The sequence below is a fragment of the Phoenix dactylifera genome, unplaced genomic scaffold (assembly GCF_009389715.1).
Source record: "Phoenix dactylifera cultivar Barhee BC4 unplaced genomic scaffold, palm_55x_up_171113_PBpolish2nd_filt_p 000475F, whole genome shotgun sequence".
Classification (NCBI taxonomy): Eukaryota; Viridiplantae; Streptophyta; class Magnoliopsida; order Arecales; family Arecaceae; genus Phoenix; species Phoenix dactylifera.
In genome coordinates, this window is record NW_024067897.1 from 167,510 (window position 1) to 182,245 (window position 14,736).

At 42.8% G+C, this 14,736-nt stretch overlaps 2 protein-coding genes across 3 annotated transcripts; both read right to left on the reverse strand.

The window, feature by feature from the left end:
• Positions 1 to 6,507: 6,507 nt before the first annotated feature.
• LOC103698748 lies at positions 6,508 to 9,014 on the reverse strand. Of its 2 annotated transcripts, none has more exons than XM_008780793.3 (4): positions 8,586 to 9,014; positions 8,265 to 8,379; positions 8,002 to 8,116; positions 6,508 to 7,650 (listed from the first exon to the last, which is right to left on the reverse strand). In XM_008780793.3, the coding sequence occupies exons 1-4, from the start codon at positions 8,684 to 8,686 to the stop codon at positions 6,566 to 6,568; spliced, it is 1,416 nt and encodes a 471-aa protein (XP_008779015.1). In that variant the 5' UTR covers positions 8,687 to 9,014; the 3' UTR covers positions 6,508 to 6,565. The 2 variants fall into 2 exon arrangements, with proteins under 2 accessions (XP_008779015.1, XP_008779016.1); XM_008780794.3 differs by having other exon boundaries at positions 8,841 to 9,011.
• Positions 9,015 to 9,232: 218 nt separating this feature from the next.
• Positions 9,233 to 9,814, reverse strand: LOC120106138. Its single transcript, XM_039119033.1, has one exon. The coding sequence runs from the start codon at positions 9,812 to 9,814 to the stop codon at positions 9,233 to 9,235; it is 582 nt and encodes a 193-aa protein (XP_038974961.1).
• Positions 9,815 to 14,736: the final 4,922 nt, after the last annotated feature.

Genomic DNA, 14,736 nt, shown 5'->3' on the forward strand with positions numbered 1-14,736 from the left:
AATAGATCTAATAGAAACCTTATAACATGACAAGCTGTGATGATAACATTAATCAAAATCAATTAAGCAAACTACTATCACAAAGCATTGTCCTTGCACAACTTTTTGAAAGGTTTTATTTTTATATTTTATAACCCCTATATGCAATGGTGTTTTTGGTGCAAAAAAATTGTATTCAATACCATTTTTTATGCAAAACTTATCAACAAATTGGTTTTCAAAACTGTGCCATGATACTTCTTTATTTTCATAGTTTGCAACCCTTTTTCATTTGAAATCTTTTGTAAGCTTGTGTCAATGCAGAAAATATTTCAATTTAAGTGTCAAGAACAAAACTAATGTTAGGTTTGAGAAATCATCCATAATTACAAAATCAGGAAGCTTATCTCCTAGGTTCACAATCCTAGAGATCCAAATAAGTTCTTGTGAAGAATTTTTAAAGACTAAGAGGTGGAAACAATGTTTTCAAATTTAGAAATGATACTAATTTGTTTCTCTAGATGACATGCATAGCAAACTTTGACCTTGCAGAAATTAATCTAAGTAAACCAATGACAAGGTCTTTTGAGATTAAGTGCATACTAGTATAAGTTGATTTTATATGCCAAAACTAGTTTCTTTAATATTGGTATTCGTAATGTATATATTTAAAAATATACCAAGTACACATTCTTATGTTTATGATCAATAGAAGATAATGCCATGGATAAGAACTCTCAATCAAACATATTGAGAATTCAAAGAGTTATTCTAAGAGAATTGATTTAAGCAAATTATCCATCAATAACTAAAGCATAATATAGAAAGATGGAGTGATTTGGATATATTTTCTTTTCATATGAAAAATATCATTTATATCACAAAAATGATTAATATTTGCAACAATTTCAATATGAGAGGATGCAAGGATTACTAATTTCATTATTTCTTCCATTTTAGTCACTCTTCTTAATTATATTTTAAGTTTCATTCTTTAACAAGTGTCTAGAGCACCCATTGTCCAGATAACATCTTTCATTGGAACCTTGAGTAGCCAGACACAACTACTGAAAAATAATCATATTTTCAACTCATGAACCCAATTTCTTTTGAGTCCTTGCAGGTTAGCTATAATTGTTCCTTTTGGACCCATATTCTCTTAATAGCTATTTTGTTTATTAGTTTGCAGATTTTAGGATTATAAGGAATGTATTTCTGCATATTCTTATTAAATTTAACAAACATAGATTTAACATAAGTAGATGATGAATTTTTAATTTTTTATTTTTGTTCATTAGGTTCATTAGATTTATAAGAATCTATTTTGGGATAGACAGTGGAGGTTTTAACACAAATGTCATTAAGAAATTTTTATGTGTACCAAGGTTGATATCCTAATCCAGTCTTTTTAAATTCAGCTCTTTGATTATTTTATCATTAAGTTCAACTTTTCAGAACTGCAGTAATTTTTCAACTATAGACTTAGATTTGTTAACTTTTTTAGTTAACATTTTATTGTCTTCTGAAAAAATTCATTTTTTTCTGAATTATATCATGGTTTTCAGCAAGAGATAGATTTTTTCTGATTTAGCTTTTTATTCTTTAAACTAAGCTTCTTATATTCTAAGTATAGATCAGAAAAAGCATCATGAAGTTCATCAAATGTAAAATCATATTGAGTTTCAGCATGTACTGCATCTTTGAATGAGAAATCACATTGTGTTCTGGTACATACCTCATCTTCATGTGCCACAAAGCATAGATTTTCAATTTTAGTTTGCTGCTCTTCTTCTTTCAAAGCTAGTTTCAGATTCACTAAAAATGTTAGTACATTCATATTTAACTTCAAGCATCTTTCATATTTTCTAAGCAGTTATGCAAAAAGATATGCTATTAAGTTCACTATCATCTAATGTACAATATAGAATATTTATGGCTTTTGCATTTTACTGAGCTATTTTTTTATCATGATTAGTGTTCGTGTGTGGCCCATTGACTATGATACTCCATAAATCATAGTCATGTGCTTGAATGAAAATGTGCATGCGTGCTTTCTAATGTATGTAGTTTATGTCATTAAATAGTGTGGGTCTATTAATTAATTCTTCCTCTCCTAGAAAACTATCTATCTGAGTTATCATGATCTTTGTCTCTTGATCGCTAGATGAACAATCAATACTAGAGCACGAGGCTCTGATACCACTTGTTGCCCAAGGTGACAACCAAGAGGGGGGATAAATTGGGTTTTCTAAAAATTATGTTCCCTAATTAACTTTAATTGAATGCAACGGAATGATAAGGTGTTATCTTACTTAAGCTCTAGGCAATTACAAGTAAAGCAGTGAAAAATTAAGCTAGAGCAACTACACTATGCAAGTATGAAAGTAAAGCAAGATGCACAAGAAAAGCACTACAAACACAAGCATGCATAGTGGTTCGCTACTCCCCAAACACCTACATCCACTCTCCAAGCATCCTCTTGAAAATTCACTATAATCCCATCGATTACAGTCCGGTTGTTTTACAAGCTCACAACCAACTTGTTATTTTTCCGGGATTACAACGAACCTAGTTGGTTTCATAGGTTCACCAACTAAAACCAATCCGTTTGTTTTCCAGGCTTACAAACAACCCAGTTGATTTTTTCGGGCTCACCAATCAAAACCTACACCGTTTGTTTTTCGGGCTCACAAACAACCTAGTTGATTTTTCAGGCTTACTAACCAAAACCTATACCGTTTGTTTTTCAGGCTCACAAACAACCCAGTTGGTCCCCAGACATGCCAACCAAAATCTTTTTCCTTGTTGAATCTTCCTAATTCAACAACTTTCAATTTAAGTTTGTAAGAACCTTTACAAGTGCAAGAATTGAAAGAATTAAAGCACACTAGAGTTATGCTCAAGATATAAAATATAAATAAAAAAAGAGCAAAACTCGGATTGGTGAAGTGGTTGATCTTTGAAGCTCTTTCCCAATTGGTTGCGGTTGAGGATGCGATCTTGAGGCTCTTGGTGGATGCTCTGATTGATCCTTAACTTGAATAGCTCACTTCTTGCTCAAATGTTTGGCTCTTTTTGTGGATTTGGCATTATACTCTCTCTTTTGGGATTCTTGAAAAAATTTGATCTTGTGTAGCTCCTCCTCTTGTTGTTTTATGGTGTTTCCATGAATTTATAGCTTTAAGAACATATGAAAAGCTTCTCTTAGCTATTAGATACGAAATAAAGCCATTGGGAGTGAAAAACTAGCCGTTGGAGCCGTAAAAAACTAGCGGTTATAGCTATTAGTCGCAGTAGAGTCGGCTCCTGCAGACTTGGAGTCGGCTCGGCACTGTAGTATTTCCTGTTGGGGTCAGCTCGTGAACAGTAGGAGTCGGCTCGAGTACTGTAGCGCTGAAAACTGCTCTCTATCTTTTTCTACTGGAGACGGCTCATGAATAGTAAGAGTCGGCTTGAGCATTGCAGCGCTGAAAACTGCTCTCTGTCTTTTCCTGCTAGTTGGCTCGTATAAAGTAGGAGTCGACTTGAGCTCTGTGTCATGGGATTCCAAAGTTCTAGAGTCGACTCTAAGCTTCCAGGAGTCGATTCGAGGATTGTTCTTTTAAATTTTTCTTTGAATTTTCTCCTTCAACTTAAATTCCTGAACTTGAAACTTGGGCCAATGAAGTGTGGCTTTCTTCCAACTTTTTTTAAGAACTTTTGAGGCCCTCTTATATTCTTCCAACTTGCTATATTCCTTGCAAAACAAATTATCTTTCTTCTTGCAACACAATCATTAGTAATTATACTTCAAGATTTTGTGATCATCAAAATCAATCTTTGGGTTAACAAGTTTGTTGAGAAAATACCTCGGTGCTCTAGTCCCACATTAGTAAGAAACAAAAGGTTTGAGCACTTTATATGTGCTTTCAAACTTATGGAGGACAATGATCCTATATGGAGTTCCAATGTGGACTCGCACGCGCGCGCGCGTGACATGGGCAGTGGGCTGTATAGGCGTTTTTGGTACTTATTAGGCGCACTTAGCACTTAGCACTTAGGCAGATGCGCGTGACACGTGACAGCAGCACCACGGTGCTGCAAGAGCCAAGGGACAAAGATAGCGTCGCAGCACTACAGTTACGACCAGTCCGTTGTGAATATTCAAAAGTTGCGTCTATTCATCAAACAGACACAATTTTCAAAGAGAATGCAACAGTTGACGAACATTTGCAATCTTTTCATAGAAATTCTATAAAAATGGAATAGAAATGAATTTGAAGGATACTTCTTCTGATTTTGATCATTTTTTCTTTCCAAGACAAAATTGTTCTAATATTCTTGGGAAAACTTTCACTTTTGCTTGGTGCAAGTTTCAAAGGCTTGTCATATCCTGAAAGTGATTTGCCATTAATTCCTAAAAGCAATAAGGAGAGGGAGCAAATACACTTTAAGGAAAGCGTAATTAGTATGTGTTTCAAGTCTTCATTGTGTATTTCCAATAGCTGGAAGAGTGGCGCGCCTTCGAGGCGAATAGAGCTGTTGATTGAGTCGCCTTCTTTGCTGCTTACCATTTTGGGGAGATTTCTTTGGACCCGCTTTGTATCTGCTCCTCCATTTCTGTGAAGTATTTTGTTCCTCGACTCTGATGGCAATGCTCACGTGAGACTAGTGTGAGCTGCCGATGTACTTAAAAAAAAAAGCTAGTTGATGATCGGAAGGAGACCGGGAACCTCATATAAATGTCAAGGAGCATTGCCGCACTTGTACACCACTGGTAAGTGGCAGGAATACATCCCTCAGCCCACACGTTTGACATAACATGATGCAGCGCAACAGGACGCACATAACTTCACCAAAGCTCCAGACGCTGCTAGGTAGAACATTGCTCCTCAACGGAAGCAGGGTTCGATTGGACAAGGAAATATATTTTGTGGCCATCTTCTCTTTCAGGTGAGTATTTGGATACATTGGTTTATTCGCAAGAAGCGAAGTCAAGACATAATGATCGCTGGACTGCAGGGACGAGGCAATAGGGCATAGGTAAGAGCTATTATGTCCCAGGCGAGAAAATAGATCATCTGTTCAGCTTTTTCAAGGGTCTGGCCATTTTTCACGACCAGCAGGGACCCAAAAAGATTGTTGGTGCTCAACTTGCACCATCTGTAAAATGGGGCACAATAGGTGGTCGCAGGAAGGTAAAAGGAAATACGGCATGTTCTTAAAAACGCCCATTCATCTTATGATTAATTTGTCGATGTCCCACAGCAAGAATCGAGGCTTTGCAACACATCTGCTGTATCTTGATCGAGAAGATGAATCCCCCTGTTTCTCAAAGGATCAAACGAGCAGACGCAGATTACCTATGGGAAAAATAGGGAAAAAGAGATCCTGCATTAGAGAGGAGAACCAACGCAGAAATGATTCGATGAAATCATGGTGGATGATTGAGAATTGATTCGACCGGGTTTTTTCCATCGTAGCCTATAAAAAAGAATGATTGAAACTCAAATCAATCTTATTGGAAATGGCGCGAGAAGATGGTATGAAGCTCATTACGTCAGCGGGTACGGATCTTGAAAGGCAGCCAATTGGAGCAAGCTTCATAAAAGTTTAGCTGAATAGATGGGATGATCTCTGCCGATCAACACTGCAGTCGCACAGAGTGCACATCTGAAACATATAATTAAGCGATCTTATGTGGTTTCAAATGAGAACTAATAAGAACTGGGAACAATGTTTGGGATCAGACCAGAATTGTTCTATGATTTACAGAAGAGGCCTAAAATATTTCTTAAATATCTCGTTTGCTGTTCATGTGACTCGCACAAGCCAATAACATCTCACCCTAGGCAAGATTTTATGCTGAGCCATGCCATCATGGCAAGAATCACGCCCAGTACGCATCTAGTTCCTCCTGAAGTATTTTTTGAATAATGATGGAGGAAGCAAGAAGTCTAGTTCCTCCTAAAGTATGTTCACCCCCGGCTTTACTAAAAATTGGGAAAAAAAAAAGAAAAAGCAGTGGCTCTTAAAGTCAAACATTTTTATTATAAACATGCATGAAGGGCAAATAATCTTCCAAGTGTAAAATGCCGATCTTTTATCTGATGCTGCACGCGCACGCGCACACACAAAGTGAAGCATTATCATATACATGTAAGTGGCACATCATCTTCTCATGTTAGATGCTGATTTTTATCTGGTGCACGTGTACGTGCGCGCGCACAAGTGGTCAATCAGAGAATGGACACGTAAATGTTCAGTGCGTTAAATATACAAACAGTACTTGGGCAGCTAACGCACAAGTGGTCAATCAGAGAATGGACACGTAACTGTTCAGTGCGTTAAACATACATACACTACTTGGGCAGCTAACGCACAAGTGGTCAATCAGAGAACGGACACGCAACTGTTCAGTGCGTTAAATATACAAACACTACTTGGGCAGCTAAGACCACAAATGCCTGCATCGAAAACAAGCAGCTCCCCACGGGAGAAGCTATTCGCCCTGCACATCTGCAAATCTAGCCACTAATCGAAGGAGCCTTTTTTTTTTTGATACTTCTCTATTGGGATAATTGATAAGAAGCGCCACTTTAAGGTCCTACGAGTTTGGTGTCTCCGTTCTGCTGGATAGCTGGATGGTCGAAATCTTTTGCCTCCGGTAGAAGCATCCATCATGGAAAGGACCACCGGCAGTTGCCTTTCCCTTATCAAAAGCCTCAACATACAATGTGCCTTCGCCCTCTGAACTCCACTTACTTGAGCATGACTCTGCTGGCTCATCCGTAGATTCTACTGGGGGGGAATCAAAGCCATTATCTTTTGGAGGCGAAAATGAACTCTCCAAGCTCCACGCTCTGGTTCTTTTAGGAGATGGATCATAGAACTTGCCCCCGTCACAGGAACTGCTTGAGCCCACATCCTCAACCTCATTGGTCCACGCATGCTCCGCACCCAACGAGGGAGGTGAAGGCCGCCCCAAACGCAGCGACAAATCACAAGCAGTGTGCGGTGGCTCCTCCGGTGCTTCTATGAAGTTTGAAACTTGCTTCGAAGAATCTATGGCGTTTCTGCTACCAGGAATGTCCTGCATGTAGCCTGCCTCAGCCTCGTCAGGGGGCAGAACACCAGGCATCGTGGCTCTAACCATGCTACAATGGGGTTCCTGAGGCCTCCGATGAGACAGCCGTCCACCTGCTTTGGGCTGGTTGTGGCTGTAGTACAAGGGATACACATGAACCGAACTCGGCCAGGCAGAGGTATCCATCGGGTTCGGCATTCTATCTTGGCAGGAGAGTGGAGAATGCTTCCAGGGGTAATGGAGCTCGGGATTAGCAATGGGGAAGGAATCCTCATGCTTGTGAGAAGCATCTGGACTGGCGGACTTGACCTCGGGAATGCCAGGATTGACATCGATGGGCTTTAAGAAGGTGGAGCACCAGGATGCAAACTGAGAAGCAGAAACCTGGTCAGGAGGTGGCGATGGTGGCGGCGGTGGCAAGAGATGGCCAGACGATCCTAGCTGAGCCATGCTGTTGCTGCCGCTGCGGTTGTTCTTGCTGTTATCTGGGAGCTTAAGCGGGGCAGCTGTCACGTCTTTGGCGGCAGAGCTTAAATAGCATCCGGGGTTGCTGTGGCGCTGGCTCCTCGATGCTCTTCTAGGAATGCAGCCCAGATTGAGTGCCGCTGAGGCGAGGGAACGTACGCAGCGGAGACAAATGAAGGGAGAAAAATGAATCATTATATTACACAATCATCTCCGACCGATCTAAAATCGACAATTGCTGTGTGCGCGGGCGCGCGTGACTGTGCGGGGGCGGTGGGCACGAGAGCAGCCATGCCGTGTTTGGAAGGGTAAATTAAATGAAAGGAGGAACCTGACCTCCCATCCCCCCTCCGCCATTAGGCAGGGATTAAGAGGGCAGAGGATTTCGGAGGAGAAGCACCAGCAACCGAAACATTTTTCTTATGTTCTCTTCTTTAAGCACGGAAAGGAACTGTCACACCACAGAGACTAGACGGTGGTGGAGATGATACCTTCTATGCAGGGCTGCAAGAGGTCTCCGCTCTCCGTAGTTTCATCCTTGCGAATGATGGTGTCGATGGCGTCGTTGGCTCGGTCCCGCAGCGTCTTGAGGTCCATGTACTCTGCCTGCAGACCGCCACCGCCGCCGTCATTTACCGCACAGGGCAAAAAGAGGGGCGGGCCAGAGGAAGAGAGACACAAGGAGAGGATGGAGGTGGGGGGTTGGGTTGTTTTGAGGGGAACGGGAAACAACAGGAAGGGGCCTGGAACGAACCTCAGAGTTGGCTTTGGAGTACATAATCTCCTCGGCCTTGAGGACAACGAAGGGGAGCTTCTCCTGCCATTCCTTGTTCTTGCGGGTGAAGGGGCTGTGCACCTCGTTCGCCACCCTGACAGAAATCACCCAGACAAAATAGCAGTAAAAATATACAAAATAAAACAAAAGCAATCATCCCATCATCGCCGCCTCGGCGTCCCACACCAGCTGTCTGATGCTGGCGGCGGAGGCGAACGAAGTCATAGGAAGATAAAAAATAATCAAGAGCAGCATGAAAGCTCAGAGAGAGAGAGAGAGAGAGAGAGAGAGAGGATGGACCTGAAGATTTCTTGGATAAGAGATCCTCTCATGGGCTGGTGCCTCTCGCTGTGCCAGGCTCGCCTCACACACTCGTATGGTCTCGGCCCTGGTCTCGGCATGTCTCCCTCCCTCCCCAAAATTCCCCTCCTCTCTCTCTCTCTCTCTCTCTCTCAAGCAATCGATCAAATGATTGCGGCAAGCAAGAGAGAAAAATAACGGAGGGGAAAGGGAAAGCGAGAAAAAGGGCAGGAGAGCTACCACCTACCCACCCACCTCACCATTCCTCCGCTCTCGCCCCGTGCCTCGACCGAAAGCAAGCCGACCATTCGAGAAGCATTCCTTCCCTGCCTTTCCCCAACGCTGAACCTCCGGCAGGCTGCCCCACGGGATGGTTGGAGGGATTTAATGCACCCCTACGTTTCCCACCCCCACACCGGGGAAGAGAGAGAGGATCCGTGGGTGGGGCAGGGTTGGGATGACGAGTGGGGTGGGTGTCGGCACACTTTTTTTTTTTTTTTTTTTCCCTCCAAAACTGTAGATTAAATAGCTCTAAAGTGAGTACATCCTGCCAGATCACGGAAAAGTAAAAAGTATAAAGAGAAAGGAGTGTCTCCCATAGATGTCCAAAAAAACTTTCCGAAGTGTCGAGCAACGAAGGAGGCGACCTAGTCTGCTGTCTGGTTCGCCTCCCGACATACGTGTGCTGCCTGGAAGCCCCCCAACTCCTGGGCTAGTCTCCGAGTATCTCTAATGAGAGGATGGCCATCACCATATCTATCCACACCTCGAATCCAGTCAATCACCATAGAGGAACCCCCCTCAAGAAGCACCCTGTCGGCACCGTGGACTCTCCTCACAAATGATAACCCCTCCCGTGTTGCCCGAAGCTCTGCCCCTACAACCGTAAGTCCTAGCGTGCGCGGACCCTCGGCTGCCACCAGCCTGCCCCAGGAATCTCTGATCACAAATCCAACACCACCAGTAGTACCATCCACCAACATACTTCCGACGAAATTTACTTTGAGATGACCAAGAGGTGGGGGCACCCAAGAAATGAGGGCGAACATGTGCGCTATGACAGCAGATGAAGTGCTCCAGATGTCCCTGGCCATCCCAACAGTGAACAATGCTGAGGCTGCAATAACCTCCCCGGACTGTGATATAGCTCTATCAACTACCATCCTCGGTGGAAGCCTCCTACCCTCAAAAATGCCAGCATTCATGTCCAACCAAACGTGGTAAGCCATGTATGCTCTGAGGATACCCTCCTCCCAAGACCTGGGGCTCCGAATGGAGGCTCTCAATAAAAGAATCAGAGCCTGTGCTGACTCGACCGACTAGGGCAAGGGGACTGGTGAACTGCTCCAAATCTCACTCGCCCTCGGACACTGTACTAGAACATGGTCAATAGTCTCCTCCGCCTTCGTGCACACCACACAGTGCTGCGCAACCCTCACTCCTCGTCGAGATAGCAGACTCCTGGTCGGCAAGCAGCCCCATGCCGCCTTCTAGATGAATAGCGCTACCCGCGGATGAATCCGCATCCTCCAAATCCATCCTCCCTCAATCTGTCGGCCAGTCTCCCTACTCAACATGGGAAGAAGATCCCTAGCTCGTACCTGCGTCCGTCCCGATGGCCTCCATACTAACCTGTCAGACTCCCCTTGCGATGGAACCGGAAGTGCCAAAACCAAATCTGCCAGCTGCTCTCCGAATGCCTCCCGAATCAGCCCCTCCCTCCACTGACACCCAACAGGGTCCAATAGATCACATACTCTGTATCTATCCAATCTCGCCGAGTCCACCAGGGTCGGCAGACGACTGATTGGCTGCTCAATCACCCAACTGTCTGCCAGGACATCGATCGATCGTCATCCCCGATAGACCATCTGATCTCCGGAAACACCTGCATGGCCCTGGCGCACATCTCCCTCCAAACCGGCGAATGGTGTCGTCCTGCCCTCGCCTCCGGGACCAAAGCCCCATACTTGGCCCTTATCAGTGAGGACCACAGACTATTGGGCTTTAGCATAAATCTAGCAACATGACGCGCCGCTAGAGCCTCCCGCCTCACCACCAAAGACTGCACTCCCAATCCACCAACCTCGGTCGGCTGGCACACGACCTCCCATGCCACCAGATGGATACCGCCTCTACCACTACTCCCCCCAGATGAAGTTCCTGAAGAGCTGCTCAATAGTCTTCAGAACCTCCACTGGAATAAGAGAGTTGGAGAGAAGGTAAGTCGGAATCGACGAGAGTACCAACCGAACCAGGGTGATCCTCTCCATCATCGAAAGTGTCTGCCTCTGCCATCCCTCCAGTCTATGTCTGATGCTGAGCTCCAGAGGAGTACAGTCCCTGCGACGTAGCCGCTGATCCGAGAGCAAAATCCCCAGATATGTCAGTGGACCCACCTGCTCACCCACCCCTATAATCTCCAAAATAGAATTCTTCACTTGTACCCTGGTCTTTGGGCTGAAACATATCGCTGATTTGGATAAATTGACACACTACCCCGATACTGCACAATAGTCTCGTAAAATCCTATAGATAACCTGTGCGGCTTGTCGAGTCGATCGGGACAACAATAAACAGTCATCAGCGAAAAGCAAGTGAGAGATCGGCATAATCCCCTCCACCGGCCTATAAGCCTCTAACTTCCGTTAGTCGCAGCATGTCTAAGAGCTCTAGATAGTGCATCCGCACAGATAATGAAAAGTAAGGGAGAGAGAGGACAGCCCTAGCGCAAACCTCCAGTAGACTCAAAGAAACGGGAAAGAGTACCATTCACCAAGATGGCAAAAGAAGAATGTCGTACACAACCTATCACCCAGCTGATCCACATCTAGGGAAATCCAAACCCCTGCAAAGACTGCCGCACAAAATCCCAGCTCATTCTATCATACGCCCGCTCCATGTCAAGCTTGATCCCCATCAGGCTCCTCCTCATCGGCACCCTACGGAGATCAAACATGAACTTCTGGGCAATGAGCACATTGTCTATAATGCTCCGTCTTCCCAAAAAAATCCCCCTGCTCCAGACTGATCAACCTCGAGAGAATGTCCCTCAACCAAACGGCAAGTATCTTCTTCGTAGCCTTGTACAAAGTCGAGCACAGGCTAATCGGCCGGAAATGTCCCGGCTCAGTAGCATCTGTTAGAAGTATGCCCTAGAAGTCAATTTGGCTGACGCATTATTTTATTTTGGGACATAAATTTATACTTGACCTAATAACAAATTTATTAGGATGGGCATTCTTTTCATTCATGTTCTTATGTGTCCATGAATCGTCCAAGGAATTAATAAGATGATGACACGTATTCTCAAGAGTTGAGAATTTGAGGCATGTGTCATTGGTGATTAATTCCTGAATTACTCCTGATCGATGGATCCATCACGAGGGACGGTGATCGATCCGCTGAGATTAGTGCATAGATCACTTAGTCAGATGGATGAGTCTTAAGTCCACAGTGTGGGGACACTAGAGTGATTGTGCAAGTGCTTGTTAGAGAACAAGGGTACTGAGCGTGACCAAAGAAAGTAGTCACTTGGATGTCTATCCACTCGTCAGTAACTTACTTAATGCTGCAATTGTATGACTGGTCCTTTGACCTGCGATGCCTCGGCTATTCATAATGAGGTTGCTGTAGTTTGACGAGCACATAAACATGGGCCCTATCCATTTGGGTCCTTGTTGTGCAGATTGACTGCAGTAGGTTCATTGTAGGAGTAGGGGTGCATCTAGATAGAATCTATCGATCTTGATAGATTAGGAGAGATCCTATGTGATTTATGAGACTGAGTTCGTAAATCCTTGGCCAAGGTAGTTTTTGGAAAAAGAGTTTTCCAATCTCGAACTGGAGTCGAATAAATTTTACATTATGACAGATGATGGGGTTTGACGAGTTATCCATGATCTCCATCCTGTCGGGATTCACGATAGAGGGACTGTATCATATGCTAACTGCACTTAGAGGTTCATCTATTCCATTCTGCTGGATTGCCACTACATGCTGCTAGGTGTCATTGGTGGATTGTGAGGCTCACAGGCATTCACTTGATGATCAGTGAACCCGAATGAGAAGAGTTGGAATTGTTCCAACCCATTGAAAAGAGTTTCAATGATGTTGTGATAGAGATCACAATATATCTGACTACCAGACAGAATAGAACCTATGGGATCACACACAATAGAGGATCTGATCGATCTAATGGTTGGCTTGTGATTTGGAATCACAATAGTTTGTAATTGTCAATTTGATTGATAATTGGTTTAACCCACTAAGAGTTAGTGAGTTGAAGAATAAATTAATTGCAATTAATTGCAATTTGATTGAATCAATTGGACTTAATTAATTGGACTCGATCTTATTTGATAAGGTTCAAGAGTCCTACTTGAAATAGGACTCCTAGAGTTCTAATTAGATTAGGACTTCAAATTATTACAGTCCTACTTGGAGTAGGATTTCTAAAAGTCCTAATTGGATTAAGACTAAAATTATATGAGTCCTAATTGGATTAGGATTCTTATAGTCCTAATTAATTTTGGTCCAATAGATAAAGATGACTCCTAATTAGATTAGGATTTATGTGAATCAAATAGGGAGACTAATTGGGTCCTACTTAGATTAGGATTCAATGAACCAAAAGCCATCTAAATCCTAATTTGATTAGGATTAGAAGGGAGGGGTTCCTTGGATGCTCCCAGGATCCGCATCCCGGATGGTCGGGACTCGCGTCCCGGGTGTCCGAGACGCGAGACTCGGTTGGGCGTGGCTCCACCTAGTTTTAGGAAGAGCCACGCTTAGGGCAAGGCTATAAAAGGGGGGCAGCCCTAGATTTGGACTATGGGTTCTTTTCTTGATGCTTGGCGGCCGCCTTCCCTCTCCTCTTCTTCTTCCATCCGCAAGGCACAAAGAGGGGCAGCAAGCATGGCTTCTTCTTCCTCCTCTTGGTCAGCTACATGGAAGAAAATAAAGAGAGGAAGGTGTTCCTCTCTTCCCTCCTTCTTCATCCATGGTAAAGAAAAGAAAAGAAAGCGTTTCTTCCTTCTCCTTCTTTTTCCTCTTGGAAGCAATCAAGAGTTGATTGCTTAGAGGAGTTCCAACCATCAAAAGGGATCTCTGCAAGGGAGCTAGCACCCCGGTGAGATCGTAACCTCGATCAATCCAGATCTTCGTGTGGATACCCGTATAGGTCGGACACTTGTGCGGCTTCAAGCGAACCTGATTTCCACGATCATCAAATAGCGGTGAAGATCTACCCGCTCAAAGGTAAAGATTTGATCTTTATAATTTTTAATAGTAGATCTGAAAATTAATCAAGTAATTAATTTTAATCCTTTCCTTCAGATTTCATGATCTTCTGAGTTAGAGAACTCCGAATTTTTTTGAAATCTACATTCCTCGGAATGTTTATGAGATGAAAGACCCCGCGCGTGTCTTTCCACTGCGATCGTCGCAATGCGTGCGTAGGTAACCCGACAGTGGTTTCAGAGCCAGGTTTATGGGATTAAGATTAACATTGATAGGCTTGATTAGGATTTAATTTAGATCTGAAAAATTTATATGCTTGCTGAAATTTCTGCGTGCTGAAATTTCAGATTTCAGCATGCAGATTTTTGTTTGGAAAATCTAGATCTTGCATGATTAATTTTAATTACAATGAGATTGCAATAATTAAAATCATATCTTGCATGATCAGAATTTTAGTTGATGGCATATTTAATTAAAATTTTCAGATCTGAAATTACATAAGAAGTATGTGATAAGATTCAATCAAAGATTCATGATCATAAAAGATAAATTTCTATTTATGCCTAAGTTTAAAAGAAAATTGATATTTGCATGATATGCATAAGATATAATCAAATCATAAAATCATGTTTATTAAAGGATAATTTTGTTTATGATTGTGCTTAAAAAGAAAATTAATATATGCATGAGATGTATATATATAAGCAATATTTACATGGGATGTAAATAAAACCCAAATAGGTTAGGTCATTTACATAAGATGTAAACTTAAACTAATATGTCATTTACATAAGATGTAAACACATAACATATGAAAGGGTTTCATGTTCACATAGGATCTAAACCTAAACAAATATATCATTTACATAAGATGTAAACGCATAACATATGAAAGGAGTTTCATATTTAC

Coding starts and splice junctions, on each gene's coding strand:
- LOC120106138 (XM_039119033.1), bottom strand. CDS start 9,814: ATGGCTTACCACGTTTGGTTGGACATGAATGCTGGCATTTTTGAGGGT.
- LOC103698748 (XM_008780793.3), bottom strand. CDS start 8,686: ATGCCGAGACCAGGGCCGAGACCATACGAGTGTGTGAGGCGAGCCTGG. Junction 8,380..8,585: donor CTTATCCAAGAAATCTTCAG/GTCCATCCTCTC, acceptor GATTTCTGTCAG/GGTGGCGAACGAGGTGCACA. Junction 8,117..8,264: donor ACTCCAAAGCCAACTCTGAG/GTTCGTTCCAGG, acceptor GGCGGTCTGCAG/GCAGAGTACATGGACCTCAA.